Below are 15,977 nucleotides of genomic sequence, written 5' to 3'. Positions count from 1 at the left end.
ATCCATGTTGATAAGCTTTCAATCACGCTCAACTGTATTCAGCCAACATGTTACAAAGCCTATCATCTTCTCTGTGTAGTGTTCCCCTTTAACCCTTAATATTGTTCAACATCATTCAACACAAAATGTTCTTTAAAAAAAAGAAGAATTTGGCCACAAGAATTCCCAAAGCTGGAGCGGTGAGTTTTTTTCTGCTGGGTCCATACATAAATCAGGCAGCGTTTCCTTGCGAGAACCATTGAGGTAAGTGTATTCCCCTTCCTTCCATCTCGAGTCAAGCTTATAAGGGCTCTCTTGTGTTCTGCTGGAGCTAAATGTGCCATTTCCAGCCCCACAGAGACACACCGGCATGCTCTTATCTAGGGCCCGTGAGAAAACTTCCAAGCTGACACACGCTTACAAGCAGTTTAGCTTTGCCGGAAAACACTGAACCCATAAAGTTCAACGACAGGGAAAAAAAATGAATGTGTGTAGCTCTCACAGGCTGAAGCAGGACAGGTTGTGGAGGAGTGATGTGGAGTTCAGTGTGCGGATCTGCAAACAGAGCTTTGTGTACAGTCTTTGATTGAGGAGGAAACGCATCCCAACACCTTGAAGATGCACCACACTCCCAAGTGAGGTTAACTGGAAGAGGAGAGACAAACAGAGGCAGGGTTAGTCTGAGCAAATCCTAAGCGAATCCTGAATCTTAAACATGAAATCACCTCCAGGCAATATAGAAATAAATCTTGAAAAGACAGCAAATATGATTCTTTTAAATAAAGCGCACATCGATTACTATATGAATCTTCTTAAATGCGATCAGTCAAATCAGTAAAACCATATAATTTTTGGTTTGTGCAAAACAAACATGTTCATGAAAAAACAACAAATGGATTGATTGAGAAATTCATTGATTATGAAACAATCTTTAATTGCAGCGCTATTTCTATTGCATCATGTGACCGTGTATATGTTGTTTTTATCTGGCTTGACTGAATTAAAAAAGTACTTTTACTACTAATTTGTCCAGTACTGTATTTTCTTCCCACAGTCCAGACCGTAGAGAAAGTTATAGAATCAATCTGTTTTGTTGTAGAGAAGATAAAATGATTTGCACATCCACAAAAAACATAGAATGTAAAAAGTATGAATCTTATTGTGACCCAGAAGACAATGAGCCACAGATCAGCTTCCCTTTCAAACACCCTGTAGTGCAGCCACAGATCCCAGTTATCCAGCGAAACACCAAAGTGGCACATGCAAATACAGTGAGGCCCTCATTTATCACAGAATCCAGTGCAGAATCATCAGGTTCAAAGGTTCACATTATGATAAATGAAAAATGCGTCCGACACATTAAAATAAATAAATATCACACCCCTATGAATAAACATGCTGCTGATATGCCTGGTTACTTGAGTTCACGAAGTGGAGAACAACTTCAGCGTTGTATTACATGATCTAAGTGTACACCTTTAGGTGTTTTGCTGAATTTGTACAGCAAAACAGAAAGTTTATTACTTTGAAATGACTAATATATGTTAGGGATATATACATTTTATTTAGAGGTGGATATTGTGCTTATGTCAGAACATATGAATGAAACCTAAAAGACCTCTGCATTTTGAATTTGAGTGTAGTAACCGTTTTTAACCGCCTTTAAGTTCATGAATACAGATTAAACTTAAGAATTGATCGTAGACACTATATTAATAAATGCCAACGCCAAGATTCTATGCACAGTTTTCTGGTGTACGTTCATTTCGTAAATGAGGGCGTTCACACAGCCCATCACCACCACCACCATCACCAACTGTGTCGCCACGTTTAGTGCAAAAAGATATTATTTAAACAAAAATACACACATTTAGGAGTTATGTTGTTTACAGGTTTACATCTGGCTGAAGGAAGCAAAGGATCGAAGAAGTCGTCATTTAAACCCGTGTCCACTGTTGGAGTCTCCTCGACTCACTTTGAAGCCATTTGACCTGCGAGGGCTGAGGTCAAAGAACGCAAGGTCACATAGGTGGAGACATTTCTGAAATTCTCGCCGAATCAAGGTTTTTGCCTTTCAAGCTGCTGCGGTCTTAATGAGCGGCAAACGAGAGAATAAGCAGCTGAGGCTTTTGAAACACTCGATGTCTATGCTGCTGAAATCACTGCACAGCACCAGCACAGCACACACAGTGTTACCATATGTAGTCATCAGAAATGAATAGAGGAACAGTCATCATCGATATCATCCAATGCCCAGTGCCAGTCCTGGAGACCAAATTCCTCCAATCTGAAAGGGGAAATCAGTTCTGATGGCCAGGTAACATTTACTGCAGATAAACAAGAGTCCATTCTTTCCATGTGTTGACTCGCAGCTGTCCAGAGAGATATCACACAACACAACGCTGACCCCCACGACACATGAAGAAAACTGAGGTCGCCCTCAAACCCACACAAACATACATGAACTCTGAAAATATGATGCTCTGAAAATAGACTTTCGATTCGGGTTTCAGCAATGAGGCTATAATAGTACAATTTCCCTGCTGGTGCTTTATCGTAAAGAAATCTACAACAATACGTGAAGTATCAACACAGAAATAAATGCAACACAGTAAGCGTGCATTCATCTGAATCATAAATGTCATATTGCAATATTACATCAACCGTTTAAGAGAACAAATACTGCATTCATCTACAGTATAAGTGGTCTATCTATGTGATCTGAGTTTTATCTAAATAGTGTGTATTTTAACTAGTGCTGTGATGTGATGTTTACGTGACTCCCGATTGTTAAAATGAGTCTGTAAAGTAACGCTAAACTTTAAAAACAGAGGCACACATACGCACTACACAGGTACGCTGGTTATTTGTAGCGCTGCTCTTTTCGTTTAATAAACAGACCGCTCCAGTTCCACTGTAGGTTGCGCTAATGGTGCTAAAAGGAGCTAATGCAGCTAACGGAGCTAACTGGTAAACGGTGCATGGACTCCAGTGTTGTGGCGAACAAAACTTGACGTCATGCGTGTCTTTTTCCGGTCAGTCGTCATGGAAACGTGTCACGCGTTAATGTGCGTTAACCTAATTTAAACCAAATCTCAGATCAGTTGTCATATGACACAAATACAAAGATGAAAATTCAAAAATAAGTTCCGACTTGTCTTGCATCTTCAGTTCTACCTGCTCTTGCTGGTGGGGAGCTGTCGACTGGGCCTCCTCATGGACTGGCTGGCCTGGACCTTCATGGAGGCGCGTGGCGATGAGCGTGCAAACTGCTCTGCTGGCGGAGGCTTCTTGGGAATCTTTTTGACCAGCCGGCTCACCCACTTCTGCTGCTCCTCCTGGGACACGGCCAGCAGCAGCAGGTTCTTGGCCGTAGATATGTCATAGTTTACTGGTGGTAAAAGAGGATATAGTCAGTTACCAAAACATCTAATTAATCCCTTTTTTTTCTATATTTACTGTGTAAAAGATTAAGACGTGATGGAGCATTACCACATGATGCCAAGAAAATATTATCGACTATCTAACCTTTGCAGGGAGCAATGATCTCCTCCTTCCTGTCCATGTGGTCTTTGTGGCACTTGATGTGACAGCGTCGACACTCCAGAGCAGGCGGCGGCTTGAACATGTTCCACAGCGGCTTGGTGCACGCCTCACAGTTGGTAGGGAAGTGGTAGAGTGTGGGGATGAACTCGTGGCCCTTGTGGCAGATGTAGCTGGATTTCTCTCCGATGGGCAGTGGCTCAACAGGAAACTCTGTCTCCTTTTTGCTCTCACCTTCATTGGCATAAAGAATCTGACAAATGTGGGAGGATTTTAGTCTGAATCTGTGCTCTCGGTTTGTGATGACCAATCAAATTTCACATATTATCCAGATGAGACTGACCTGGAATATCCTGGGGATTTCTTTGGCATCAGCACGGTACACATCGGTTTGAGTGACAGGCCTCACATGGAAGAGTTTGCTTTGTGACGGAGATGAAACTTGTTACATTCTCTTTTCAAACCATATCATCGGGGGTTAACACACACAGGAACAGCTTTACAGGAAATTATACTGAACTTCAGTGTTGTTATACTCACTCTATATCAAGCACCATGTAGGGAATAGACTGCTCTCGGTCTTGCTCACTGTTGTAGAAGAGAATCTTCTTGCTGCTCACTACAACATACTGCAGAGACACAACAGATACCATGAGAAAATCAAGACGAGCACTGCTGCAGCCTAACAAAGCCTCTCTTCATTTATTCATACCTTTTTCGCCCATCCAAACTTCTTGGTGTTGTTTCTCACAGGGAGAGAGAGCCATCCCTCAAGTCTTGATTCTTTTTAGTGGGAGAAGGAGAGGGAGTATGGGACGTGAGTATAAACATATTAATAATCCACCAGTATCACTGTAAATTAAATACAAATGAATGAAAAGCAACAGCTGCTGACGTTCCCCAGTTGCATGTGTGAGCTGATGTCACTCAGAGCGAATGCAGTGAGCAAGGGTCATGGTCACATGATCGGGAGGTAGTCTTACACCGTCCACAGGAAGGAGAGTGTAAAAGATAATATACAGACACCAGCAGCCTCACAATCTCTGTCAGGACAGAAACCTTGCTCACATGGAGGTGGTTTGGTTTCTAATGGCATCTTTCCATTGGCTCTACTCGCCTCACGCCTCGCTTCGCCACGGTTAGGTTGCATTTCCACTAGCATAGTACCTGGTACCAGGTACTTTTTTTATATCTGCTCTGGCGAGGTTCCAAGAGTACAGAGTAGGTACTATAGGTGACGTCACAAGACTGCCGGCAACCGATTGGTCAAAGTGCAGTCACGGGAAGAGACGTTCGACACAAAAATCAAGCCGAACAGTTAAAACTACTTAACAATCCTAAAAACATGGATTAATCTCCAACAATTACCAGGGAAATGTCGCAAGTCTCCAACCTAAACCGCGTCGTGCCAAGGGGAAGCGAGCCGAGCCGGGACCATAACGGAAAGGGGCCATAAATGTCATATGTTTGATAATTCATTATCAAATGTCACAAATGTTTCATCACCTGCTGGGATATAACAGAAAGGATTATGCAAACCGCTGACCACAACAAACCCTAACCCAGCCATGGTACCAGCACAAAAAAAAAAAAAAAAAATCTTCAGATTGGAATTCAGAGAATACAAACACTCTGGTTTAACAGCTTGTCCTACACATGATTCATGTCGCAAAACTTCAGAAGGTTTCACATGTTATCATGAATATAATTAACCAACTCAGCTTTTAAAAGACTTCAGACCTTTTACAAAGATTTTGTTGGATATCATTTTAAATATCTTTATCTTACAAGTCCCAGAAAATATGGCGATATTATTTTTTTGTCAATATCTCAAAACCCTAGTCTTTATGTGGGCTTCTCCCTGAAAGTCAGAGTAGCCTTAGATGACTTTGACTGAAAAAAACATGTGCAGTATACTTCTTAGGACATTTTAGGAATCCGCTTCGTAGTGGCTCTACCCACTTTTACACTTTTTCAAAGATTTATTTTAACCTGAAGGACAAGACATCAATACAGCATGAAGCTGAGTAGAAGAATCAATATTTTAAGGCAAGTGGTCAAGCACTTACCTGTGTACGCATCATCAGCATCAAAATCTGGTCCACTGCTCACACTGGCAGAGTCCATTGACTGAACACTGAGCGACTGCAGACGATTTCTCAGCTGCTCAATATCACTGTCTTTACTGTCCAGGGCCATCTGCAGCTCAATACGCATCAGGCTCTCATCCGCCAATTGCTACAAAGAATAGGGAAATGATGTGTGAAATACTGAATTGCATGTGCAGGAAAGACTTGCATTCATTCCACGAGAAAAATGTCTTCCTTGTGGAATGAAAACACTAGAACTTGCGCAACTGTGCCACCTACTGCTTGCATTTCGTTGATCTCTCTGTTGTATTTGATGATGGTGCTGTTGAGCTTTTCCTTCTCCGACCTCAACTCCAACTGCAGCTTCCTGTTCTCCTTCTCCTTTCGCCGCATGTCTGTGTCGTTACCACGGCGACTGCCTCCACCACCACCACGCACCTCCTTCCTGTTCATGATCTCTGCCAGTTTATTGACGGCCTGTAGATTGGCACAGGGGCAAGTCATATTTCAACATGTTTTGAGAGCTTTCATTTGAAATTTGAATCTCATCTATGATTTGTTGTTTAAAATCTTGCCTGTGTTTTCAGCGTTCTCTCAGACTGCAGCTGCTTCTCAAATCCTAGCCTCATCTGGCTGATCTGCTGCTCCCAATCCTTTGTCTTCTCTGACTCTGAATGAGGAAAGACAGGGAATTAAGCAACATGAACCTCGACAAATACAATTTGTGTTCGTCTAACCTTCTAGCCATTCAGACAGTTTTAATACCTTCAATTGCCTCCGTCAGTTTGTTGTTCAGCTCCTCCTTCTCATTGGCCAGGTTGGCAACATCGCTGGTCAGGGTGCGATTGGCCTCCTCCAGCTACACAAAGCAAGGAATTAAGTTTGAGCTCTGTCTAAACTGTCTGCCATCTGTTCAATCAAACATAACTGAGTGGGCACTGGATTTGGACCTGTCAGAAACCAGCTTAAGACACAGACGCTCACTGAAAACATGGCTGCCAGCACTAAACAGATTTTAGACACCAACTTAAATCTATGCCAGATCAAGTCCATGACATCTAGTCTTAGATTATGTTCAGTTAATAGAGGAATATGTTTTCTATCTTTACTGTATGTCCACTTTTAAACTGCTCACTCCACATAGCAGAGTTGAGGATCCACACTGCTGCCTCCAAAAGGGAGTTTGAATGTGTTATTTTGTGACAAATGTACAAGAGAGTAGATGAGCTAAAATGCTGTAGTGTGAGAGTGAACTGCTTTAAAGATAAAGCAGTGAATAAACATATAATTGGGATATAATAGGTTTAGGTAAGTGTGGATTTTATAAGGTGAGCCTTTTTTAAGTGGCAGCCAGCAGCCATCTCTGTACACAAACTATTACTTTAATGCAACTCACCGAGCCGATGGTGATGTCCTTCTCTGTCAGCTCTTGGCGATGCCGGGCCATCATCTCCTTCAGTTCCAGCTCCTTCATTATCTTCTCCTTTTCCAGGTCTGAGTACTGCTCCTCAGCGATGGAGCGTGCCAGCTGCTCCGAGTCAGCCTTTGTCAGAGTGATCTCCAGTTGAGCCGCCAGCGAGTCCCTGAAACAAGTCAACAGTTTATCACCAACACGGGCCAGAGCATCTCATTTATAAGGTGTAAATTGACCAACAGCTATTTTCTTATTCTAAGGGATGCAGTGACTGATTGACATTTTATGGCGTCTTTATTTCATACATGTTGTGTTTGTCGAGGACATGTTTTATGTTTGAACAATTCTCAGTCTAAAATATGTAATTTTATTTATGTTTTTGTTATTCTCCAAAATCATATGGTGTCACCTAGAAATGATCAGTTTGAGAATCACTGGTCTGTTTCACTGATGCCTTAAACGAGTGGAAGCATATATGGCTCATTAACAAGTACAGCGGTGGCAAATAATACACATGAACAAACCATCCGTACCTTAAAAAAAAGCTACTGTGTTTTGTCACTTGTGTTTAAACAGAAACAGAAAAGGAAAAACTCATGTTCAAACAGCATATTAAGCACCTCTCCTCCTGTAGCTCCTGCAGACACTGCTGAACATCTTTAAGGAGTTTATTCCTCTCCTCACACTCCTCCTTCAGTTCACGAACCTGGGTCTTGTACAATGTCTGGGAGACACCAGAAACAGTTCAGAGACAGCTCACCCCAATAATTCAGGAACATATACTGTACATTGTGTTGAGTTTTCTACTGTACATTTAAGAAGTTTGATAAAAAGCCACTTGCTTTGTCTTCATAATTATGGGAAACATATCATTCATGTTTTGTTAAGTGTTAGAATAACCAAAAAAACACAGATTTGTAATGTATAAATGTCCATTTTACAATGACTAAATCCGAATTTACAAGGAAAACGTATAGCAAAACCATTGTGTTAATTAAGACTCACAGAGAAATACTGTTCGGCTTCTAACTGGTCCTGTAACTCCTTCATCTGCCCGTCAGTGTCCTGCCGTTCTCTGTGGACAGAAAAGAAAAGTTGCATTAGTCATCGCCCTCGCACTGGCACACTGTGAAGGCTCGAGTAGAAAAAAAAGGGCAAGTGAAGAGGAAACCGACTTGCGCAGCTCTTGGTTCTGTTTCTCCAAGCTGCGTTTAATGTCCAGCAGGTGATTAGTTTCCTGTTTGAGCTGTTTCTCTGAGGTTCTCAGAGCATTGAGCTGCTGTATCTGAGCCTTCAGGTCGTTTTGAGTCAGCGTGCGCTTCTGGGTCTCCTGCTCGATCTTCAGCGTCAAGTTCTTCACCTGATAGTGTGAACAAAACGAAGAGAAAAGGAGTAAAAGAGGTGGCTGCGTTTGTAATGTTTATATTGTCACTTTCTGTTTTTAAACTGTCGATGAATAACAGTTCTTCCACTCTGCCCTGAGAATGGACTCAGTGCTACATACGCTGCAGGGCTAACTGTTGTGGGGGACATTTAATAACTAAACACACTTCTTTGACGTCCTGCACACATGATAAACACTTGCCTCCTCAGTCAGTCGGTCCTTATGTCTACGCAGCTCATCAAGTTTCTGCAAGGCCTGTTTATAGTCACAGTCCATCATGCTGCTGTGTTTCTCCTGCTCCAGTATTCTGTTCTCCAGACGCATTTTGGCCGATCGCTCCTCCGCCAGCTTCTGTTCCATCTCTGCGTGGACACGAAGGATGAGATAAGATTTTTAGAATGTGAAAAGGCCATTGGATCCTTTTTATTTAGGTTTATACATAGCGACAGCTGGAACGCACATATATTTATTTTTAAATGAAAAGCACATTTAAAAAAAAAAGGTCAACCAGTTTTTTGTAGCTCAGAAAACAAATGTTATGTGTGTTTAAAAAGTTTTTTTTACAATAAATAGGAAATTGAACACAATTGTTTTTTGTCACTCTGACTGTAGTTTCCAGGAAGTCGGAGGAAAAAATACTGTAATTTGGATTCAAATGCAGTGCTGATAACAGCATTTTCTGTTCCGTCATAGCTGCTATAACATTCAGAATTACTACCAATTACTCCACCTCTTTACTGTAATGCAGTAAATATTTATTTACATATACAAATACAACTTCATGCACAGGAATTTTAAGTTACAGCTAAATGCAGACACAGTTTCAATATTTCCTTTCACTAGATACGATGTCCAGACCGGGTTGGAAAGAAAGTGTTGTGTTGAGGTAAACAAGAGAACAACACGGAGGAAACACTAGGTCAGTGCTCTCACCCTTCATGGACTCTGACTTGGCGCCCTCAATGGTCACCTTGATCTTGCTCTTGTCTGCCAGCAGTGCCCTGGTGGTCTTATGAGAAGTCTCCTCCTGCTCCAGCTCCTGTTGCAGCACCTTCAGCTTGTAGGTCAAATCAATCTCTTTGTTGCTCTTCTCCTACACAGAGAAGAAACAAGTGTGGTGCAGAGGTAAGGTGACGGACACCAGGAGCAACAATATTGCTCATATTGTAAATCACATAATTATGATTTTAATGCCATAGTTTAAATTCTAATCTATTTTTAATGACCTCTCACAGCCCACATGCAGTAGTTTTACAGCCCATCAGGAGACCACGTGGCACTGAACAATGGTTTCCATGAAAAAAGCTTGAATTTTTAAATGCAAGAAATCACCACTAGAGAAAGAGTTTTTCTTAGGATACATTTCTGAAAATATGATGGCAGCCATCACTCTACAAGGTACTCGGTACATTAGGGTCTTAAAAAAATTGCATTGAAAGGGAAACAAAATGCTGAGTACAGCTATGAGAGAATGAATGGAGTGATGACCAGACCAAGGCAGTGTGCCAAATACGCAGTCTGAAACTGGGTTTTAACATAGACAAAATAGTTTGAAAAGAAAAGATGCAAGTACAGGCTCCTGTATGAAAAACACAGTATGTAAGCTGACAAACTTAAGTAATGTATGATGAAGATAATATTACTGGAGCTGTTCAAATAGCCTCACACTGCCAACCCTAAAAAAAGATTTATGTACTTCAGAACTCTGAAGCACAAAAAAGGGTGTTCAAGGCCGCCTTAATATTAAGTAATGTTTAAAAATCAGGTTTTCATTTAAAGTCAGAATATCTGAATTACCTTCTCCAGATCAGTGAGTTTCTCCTGAAGCTGTCTCTTCTCAGTGTCAGCTTTGGACAGAGCCTGTCTCTGCTGACGTGCCTCCTCCTCCAGACCAGAGATCCGTCCTATAGGACATATTCATCAGAGAAGCATGTGTCAAAAACAGGAATAAGTCCAACTCAAGCATCTACCGTCAACAAAACTAATCACTTCAGTTGCTGGATGCTTTGTGTTACTGAAAACAAATTTCATATATTTTGATTATGATCTGACTATTTACATGGTTAATAGTAATTATATTTTTAATGCAATAATCTGGTTCATTGCAGCAGTTTAACAGAAATGAGCAGGAATCCGGTGTTAACTGAGCTGCGTTTGCTTCAAATGTGATCTTCCCCTCAATTCACACCCTCAGATAAATGCTTTAATCGGGCAGATTAAATAGTCCAAGTGCTGCTTTAATCCACTTGTGGTGAAATTATTGGCCCTGAAGTAAACAAACTCCCTTGAACAAACACACAAATGCATCCTGGGAACTGAAATGAAACCTCAGTCCACTACCGACAACTGTCACACATGGATCAGCTGCAAAGGAGCAGGTGATCACATTCATTCTCTACACTAAGATATGTTCAACCAGTGTGACAAACCTTCAGATGTAGACTCCACAAAAACCTCTTTAAATTAAAGCTCTTAGAAATACATTCCTCAGCCTCACACACATACAAATACAGATAGTGAATGTGTGGTTTTCTGAATGGGCTTTAATGAAAACCACTCTGCATAGCAAATTATTACTTGAAGCCAGGAAAGCCTCCTCTCTCTCTGGCGCCCCCTCTCTGTTTATAAGACACCAGAATTTTCAACCCGTAAAAAACAAAATAAATAAACAATCCTATAGTGACTGAGAAAATGTTATCAACTATTCTTCATACTCACTACAAAAGTGTTTTTTCCGATCACACACACATTTGCCGTGTTTGGTTTATGTTTTCTAGAGTTGTTAGAAGACCCATGTTCTTTGTTTTTGACCAAAAGAATGTTCATGTATGCAAAGACTTTCCATGCCAGAGAAGATTTTTTTTTCCTGTATTGCATAACATGTTTGTATTTCACCCACCCATAAGGTCACTGATGGTCTCTGAGCCCTGGCTATGCTCTCGCCTCTCCGTCTCCAGAGCCGCCTGCAGGCTGATGCATTCCTTCTCCAGACTGAGCTTGCTACGCTCCAGCAGGCAACATTTGTCCTGCACTTCGCGTACGTTGGCCTCTAGCTGCTGCAGCTGCTTGCTGTTTTCGGTCTGGGCTTTACGGAGCCTCGTCGCTCCCTCAGACTCAGCCCGAAGCAGCGTGTTGGCCTCTTCCAGCTAATGGAGGAAAGTGTAGAGTAATTTGGAGTTGACTTTGGGTTTCTCATCAGTTTATTAAATCTCTTTGTTAAAGCTTGAGTTTGAAAAATTGTGAAACACCTTTTTTATGTTATTTGTTGGCAGGTTGGTGAGCAACACTTACTTCAGAAACGAATGTGTTCATTCTGCACGAAATGACTGGTTGTGTTTATTTGAGGAATATGAGAACTACATACACTGGATTTTTTTTTTTTTACAAATAATTTAATTATTAATGGCTATTGAAACTTGTAGAGGATCAAAAAATAAGAGGTGTTTTAGAAAGAAATGATGGACTCAAGCTTTAATAATATTTGCTTCACCACATTATATTACCAAAGGAAAAACTCTCATTATCACCCCTGATGACTTGAATCGTAATCCCTTCACCGTTAACTCCACTGACCTGTTTCTGTAGGTGAATGTTCTTCTCATTTGAAATGTGTGAATTCTGGTTTCTTCTCTTCATGTCGTCCAGCTGGTCTCGCAGGCCGTTTACTGCACAACACAGAAGAACACAGACCAATGTATCTGTCACTATAAACTCTGACTGATATAAATAAAGAATCCAGATAAAGATTTGGCCTGCGTAACATTTCTTATGTATGGTTTATAAGAGAAACAAAAGACAGAAGAATTCCAATGTGCATTCCAACAGTAAGTAACAGTATAGATGTGATAATGTGAACTTGAAGTTTTCCCTAAACCATTTTCCAAGACATTATATGCTCGGGTTTTAAAGTAATTTGTAACCTATTCCATGAACATACAATATACAGCAAATTGTATAAGTGCTTTGGACGGAGGCCATACAGCTGAAATAGGTAATGTTACTGAGCTCAGTGGATGAAATTGTGATTGTAATAGAGCTTATTTCAAAAAAGACTCCTGTGTGAGACATAAATGAAGAGTGCACTACACATTTGATTTATTTCGTTGAGTTGTGGACAAGGAGAATTTGCTTTGGGTACCAAAGCCGATTATTAGTGCTTTATTGATATTTGTGTGCGCAGTAAATGCATGCACAGGGCTCAATAGGACAGGTTCAATAGTTCAGTCCAATAATCATCAAAACAATCACAATAATCTTCCACAGCACAAACATTTTGCTGCTATTGAGGGGATCATAAAACTGTTTGCTCCCCAAATCTCACAATCTCCCCAAACCTGCTGCTCATTATTACCTGAAGTAAACCTACATACACTATCAATGCTGATGCACCACCCAGTGGTCAAACCCCAAAACTGCATATCCATGTACAAAGTCACTTGTATTATATGAAAGGGGGGAAAATATAGAAACAAACGTTATATTATGATTCCACTACTCTATTTATAAAAGCGTAAGGAGCTAAAAGAGATTTAATCATCAATTCTGTGTCAGGCAGGATGAAAAATATATATAGTATAGTAAATATAACAGTGATACTGTGTTAAACCAAACAAAACAATTTGATTAATACATGATCAAATATTCTCCCCGTCACCTTCATTCTCCAGGCAGCGCTTCCTGTCAGCCTCGTTCTCTGCCTTCCGGTGGCTCTCCAGGCTCTTGTGCTGCAGCAGCGCCTTCTCTCTCTCCAGCTGCCTCAGACTCGACTCCAGGTTCTTCCTTCCACTCACCTAAAATTGATCATTACACACTTTGTACAACACGTCTCGTAGGGCTGGTTTCACGGTGCCGTGATTCCATAACTTTATGAGAAATGCTCAACTGGGATTTAACACTAATCCCAATCCAGACAGACATTTTAATGTAGCTATTAGAATACTGCAAGCACTCTGGCTGATCTTTACTGAATATGACACGGTGGTAGTCAAGCGAAACACGTTCAAATGTGGATCATAAGAAGTCATTATTCTGACTAATAAACGCAGGCCTTGGGAAAAGCCATAACTATGGATGAGGAAGGCAGAATTCAGCTAATGCCAGAGGTGTGTCGTCAAAGTAGATATTATTTGCAGAATATAGATATTCTTTACAGTGATTTAAAAATAATTAGCCTACCTCATCCTCCAGCTCTTTAGAGATTTTGTCCATACGACTAGTGGCAGCTCTGGAAAAGGAAACAGGACATTTATAAGACTTTAAGAATTAAAGCCACTGCACCGTGTCACCATCACTAGAGTAACAGTGACTGTACCTGTATTTGTGCTCCATATCATCTTTGGCCTGTTTCTCATTATTGAGCTGCACCTCTACTTGGTGAAGTTTCTTCTGCAGTGCTGCTGACTGGAAAGACAAAAAAAAATAAATAATAATAATTCACACACGACTGACTGAAGACTGATATACTGACTTTTTTGATCAAATGTTTGAGTAAAAAAAAACATCCTCATCCATCTTTCCTGAGTCTGTAATGTGAACCAAGCAGTGAAGCAGTTTACATACTGTAACTGACGAACAAAAAATCTAAAATATATTGGTCCTGGAAAGATCTTCAGACTCCTAATAACTTTAAATGAATTATTATTGTAATTATTAATAATTATTGTGCTTTGTTCTCCATCCATTTTTTTTATCTTTTGTCTTATAATTTGTATTGTTTGCACGTGTTCTAACTGAAAATTTAAATTTTGTGTGACTTTCTAGTAAAAGAATGCACACAATTCATCAATAATCATGACATTGGAGTAATAACTCGGGCCACAATCTTGCTAAAATATATATAAAAGCAACTAACTAACTTGGAGAATAAGCTCTTTCTGGAGATTAGAAAACAAGTTACCCTCAAAATAAATATAAATATAATAAGTCTTTAATATACGGAGGTCATTTTTCAAAAATATATTAATTCTCAAAGATCCAAACAAAAAGCCAGTTTTGCAATGACACTATCTCACCAATGTCACTAAGACTTTCTCTGATTAACTCAGCCACTTACACTGAACACCACTCAAGTCTTTCTTTAGAGCTCAGAACATAGAAATTCCACCAAAGTGCTAATAAATCACAGGATCAGGAAAAGAAATCCTCTTCCGAGTCTGTTCTATCATGATCCTTAATGCCTCTCAATATGATGAACATTGTAAACCAAAGCCTGGATTATTTTCATGAGGAGCTCAAGTTGCTGTATTTGCTGAACAGGAAGAGAAAGCACCCACCTCTCCTTTTGAATTCTCATGGGACACTGAAGAATTGTTGGAGGCATTTAATAATCTGGAGACGAAAATGAACAACAGTCAAGACCACATCTGAGAAAAAAAATCTATATTCTATCTTTTAATGCATGTATATGTCGAGGTACCAAAATGTCTGCAGACGGTTACAAATTTGACGACTTACTGGTCTTCTTTGAAGTAAGTGAAGCCAACAAATGGTAACTGATTTCCAACAAAGGCCTTAGGTGTGGGGAATGTTTCCACATCACCTTTGTCTTCTTCAATCTCATCAAAGTTGCTGGTGTCTATGTCACTGCTCAGCTCTGGGACCACAGGGGCAACCGCTGAGGGAGGACAGAGAGGGGTGAAGGTGAAATTCTGGATATAGATTAGAATGGTGGGTAAATAACAGAAATTTCAGTTTTTATCTTCTTCTTAGGCTAGATTTACACAACAATGATCTGAAAACATACTGCAAAAGTGGCGTTATTTCGCGTTTAGACGAGCGTCTTTGGGTGGAACTCTGCATGCACACGGTGACGCAAGTGTGTGAAATTTGATGTAGTATGCATGCCAGGTGGCTAGGGGGCACTGTTAAGCACTGCCATACAAGAAGACCAGGAGCGCGCACATGCACATTAAGTCAGCTTTATTGCTGAAATGACTCCTGGATAGGTATCAGAGCAGCTAAGGCAACTTGAATGTCCGACTGATGGATATGATCCAACATGTTTGTTGTTGTTTGTCTGTACTGCACATGGATCTGACGTCAACACGTACGGGAGGATAGCCAGCGTGAGCAGCTCAGAGCACACTTTTGCGCTTTAAACCCTTTAGACAGGAACGAGACAGTGGAGCGTTTTTAAGATTTCCACTCTGGAGGGTGGGTTCATTTTTTTGCGTTTTTAAGCCCCAAAAGCCGTCTAAACGAAAGGCACATCTAATAAAATATTTTGTCGGTTTCACCCGGAAGCGTTGTCGTGTAAAGCCAGCCTTATTGTTGTTATTATTATTATAATGCAGCTGCTGTTCAGAAGAGGCTCCTGTTAAGAATCTGATGGGACCAGACGACGCTCTTGAACTCTGTATTCATACTAACCGTCTCTGATGGTGTCGAAAGTCCACAAGTCATTCTTAAAGAAAGGATGTCGTTTGATTTCCTCCACGCCGTTCCTGCCTAATCGTACCTCCCTTAAAACAAAGAGTGAATGATTTGTAGAGCAGTGATAAAGGCTACCCTACAGCAATATCAGTGATGTCAGCAACATAGCCTTTTTCCTGAATATTCTCTAAAGCTT

At 40.6% G+C, this 15,977-nt stretch overlaps 1 protein-coding gene across 1 annotated transcript in view; it reads right to left on the bottom strand.

Moving 5' to 3' along the window:
- Window positions 1–2,187: 2,187 nt before the first annotated feature.
- rock2a (rho-associated, coiled-coil containing protein kinase 2a) overlaps window positions 2,188–15,977 on the bottom strand; it is a gene marked incomplete at both ends in the record, with an annotated part of 37,748 nt that continues 23,958 nt past the window's right edge. The window contains 25 exons of the mRNA XM_083908238.1: window positions 2,188–2,266; window positions 3,157–3,370; window positions 3,508–3,775; window positions 3,866–3,944; window positions 4,063–4,151; window positions 4,235–4,305; window positions 5,592–5,760; window positions 5,892–6,089; window positions 6,188–6,282; window positions 6,378–6,471; window positions 7,009–7,195; window positions 7,647–7,750; window positions 8,032–8,101; window positions 8,202–8,386; window positions 8,612–8,772; window positions 9,344–9,503; window positions 10,208–10,314; window positions 11,310–11,556; window positions 11,984–12,075; window positions 13,065–13,200; window positions 13,586–13,634; window positions 13,722–13,810; window positions 14,683–14,737; window positions 14,864–15,023; window positions 15,779–15,870. Of these exons, the coding sequence (XP_083764364.1) occupies window positions 2,188–2,266; window positions 3,157–3,370; window positions 3,508–3,775; window positions 3,866–3,944; window positions 4,063–4,151; window positions 4,235–4,305; window positions 5,592–5,760; window positions 5,892–6,089; window positions 6,188–6,282; window positions 6,378–6,471; window positions 7,009–7,195; window positions 7,647–7,750; window positions 8,032–8,101; window positions 8,202–8,386; window positions 8,612–8,772; window positions 9,344–9,503; window positions 10,208–10,314; window positions 11,310–11,556; window positions 11,984–12,075; window positions 13,065–13,200; window positions 13,586–13,634; window positions 13,722–13,810; window positions 14,683–14,737; window positions 14,864–15,023; window positions 15,779–15,870 (3,250 nt within the window). The remainder of the gene's footprint in view (window positions 2,267–3,156; window positions 3,371–3,507; window positions 3,776–3,865; window positions 3,945–4,062; window positions 4,152–4,234; window positions 4,306–5,591; window positions 5,761–5,891; window positions 6,090–6,187; window positions 6,283–6,377; window positions 6,472–7,008; window positions 7,196–7,646; window positions 7,751–8,031; window positions 8,102–8,201; window positions 8,387–8,611; window positions 8,773–9,343; window positions 9,504–10,207; window positions 10,315–11,309; window positions 11,557–11,983; window positions 12,076–13,064; window positions 13,201–13,585; window positions 13,635–13,721; window positions 13,811–14,682; window positions 14,738–14,863; window positions 15,024–15,778; window positions 15,871–15,977) is intronic.

This window comes from Microchirus variegatus (genome assembly GCF_963457635.1).
Source record: "Microchirus variegatus genome assembly, chromosome: 21".
NCBI lineage: Eukaryota > Metazoa > Chordata > Actinopteri > Pleuronectiformes > Soleidae > Microchirus > Microchirus variegatus.
Note: the sequence above shows the minus strand (reverse complement) of the source record. Positions and strands in the feature narration are given on the sequence as shown.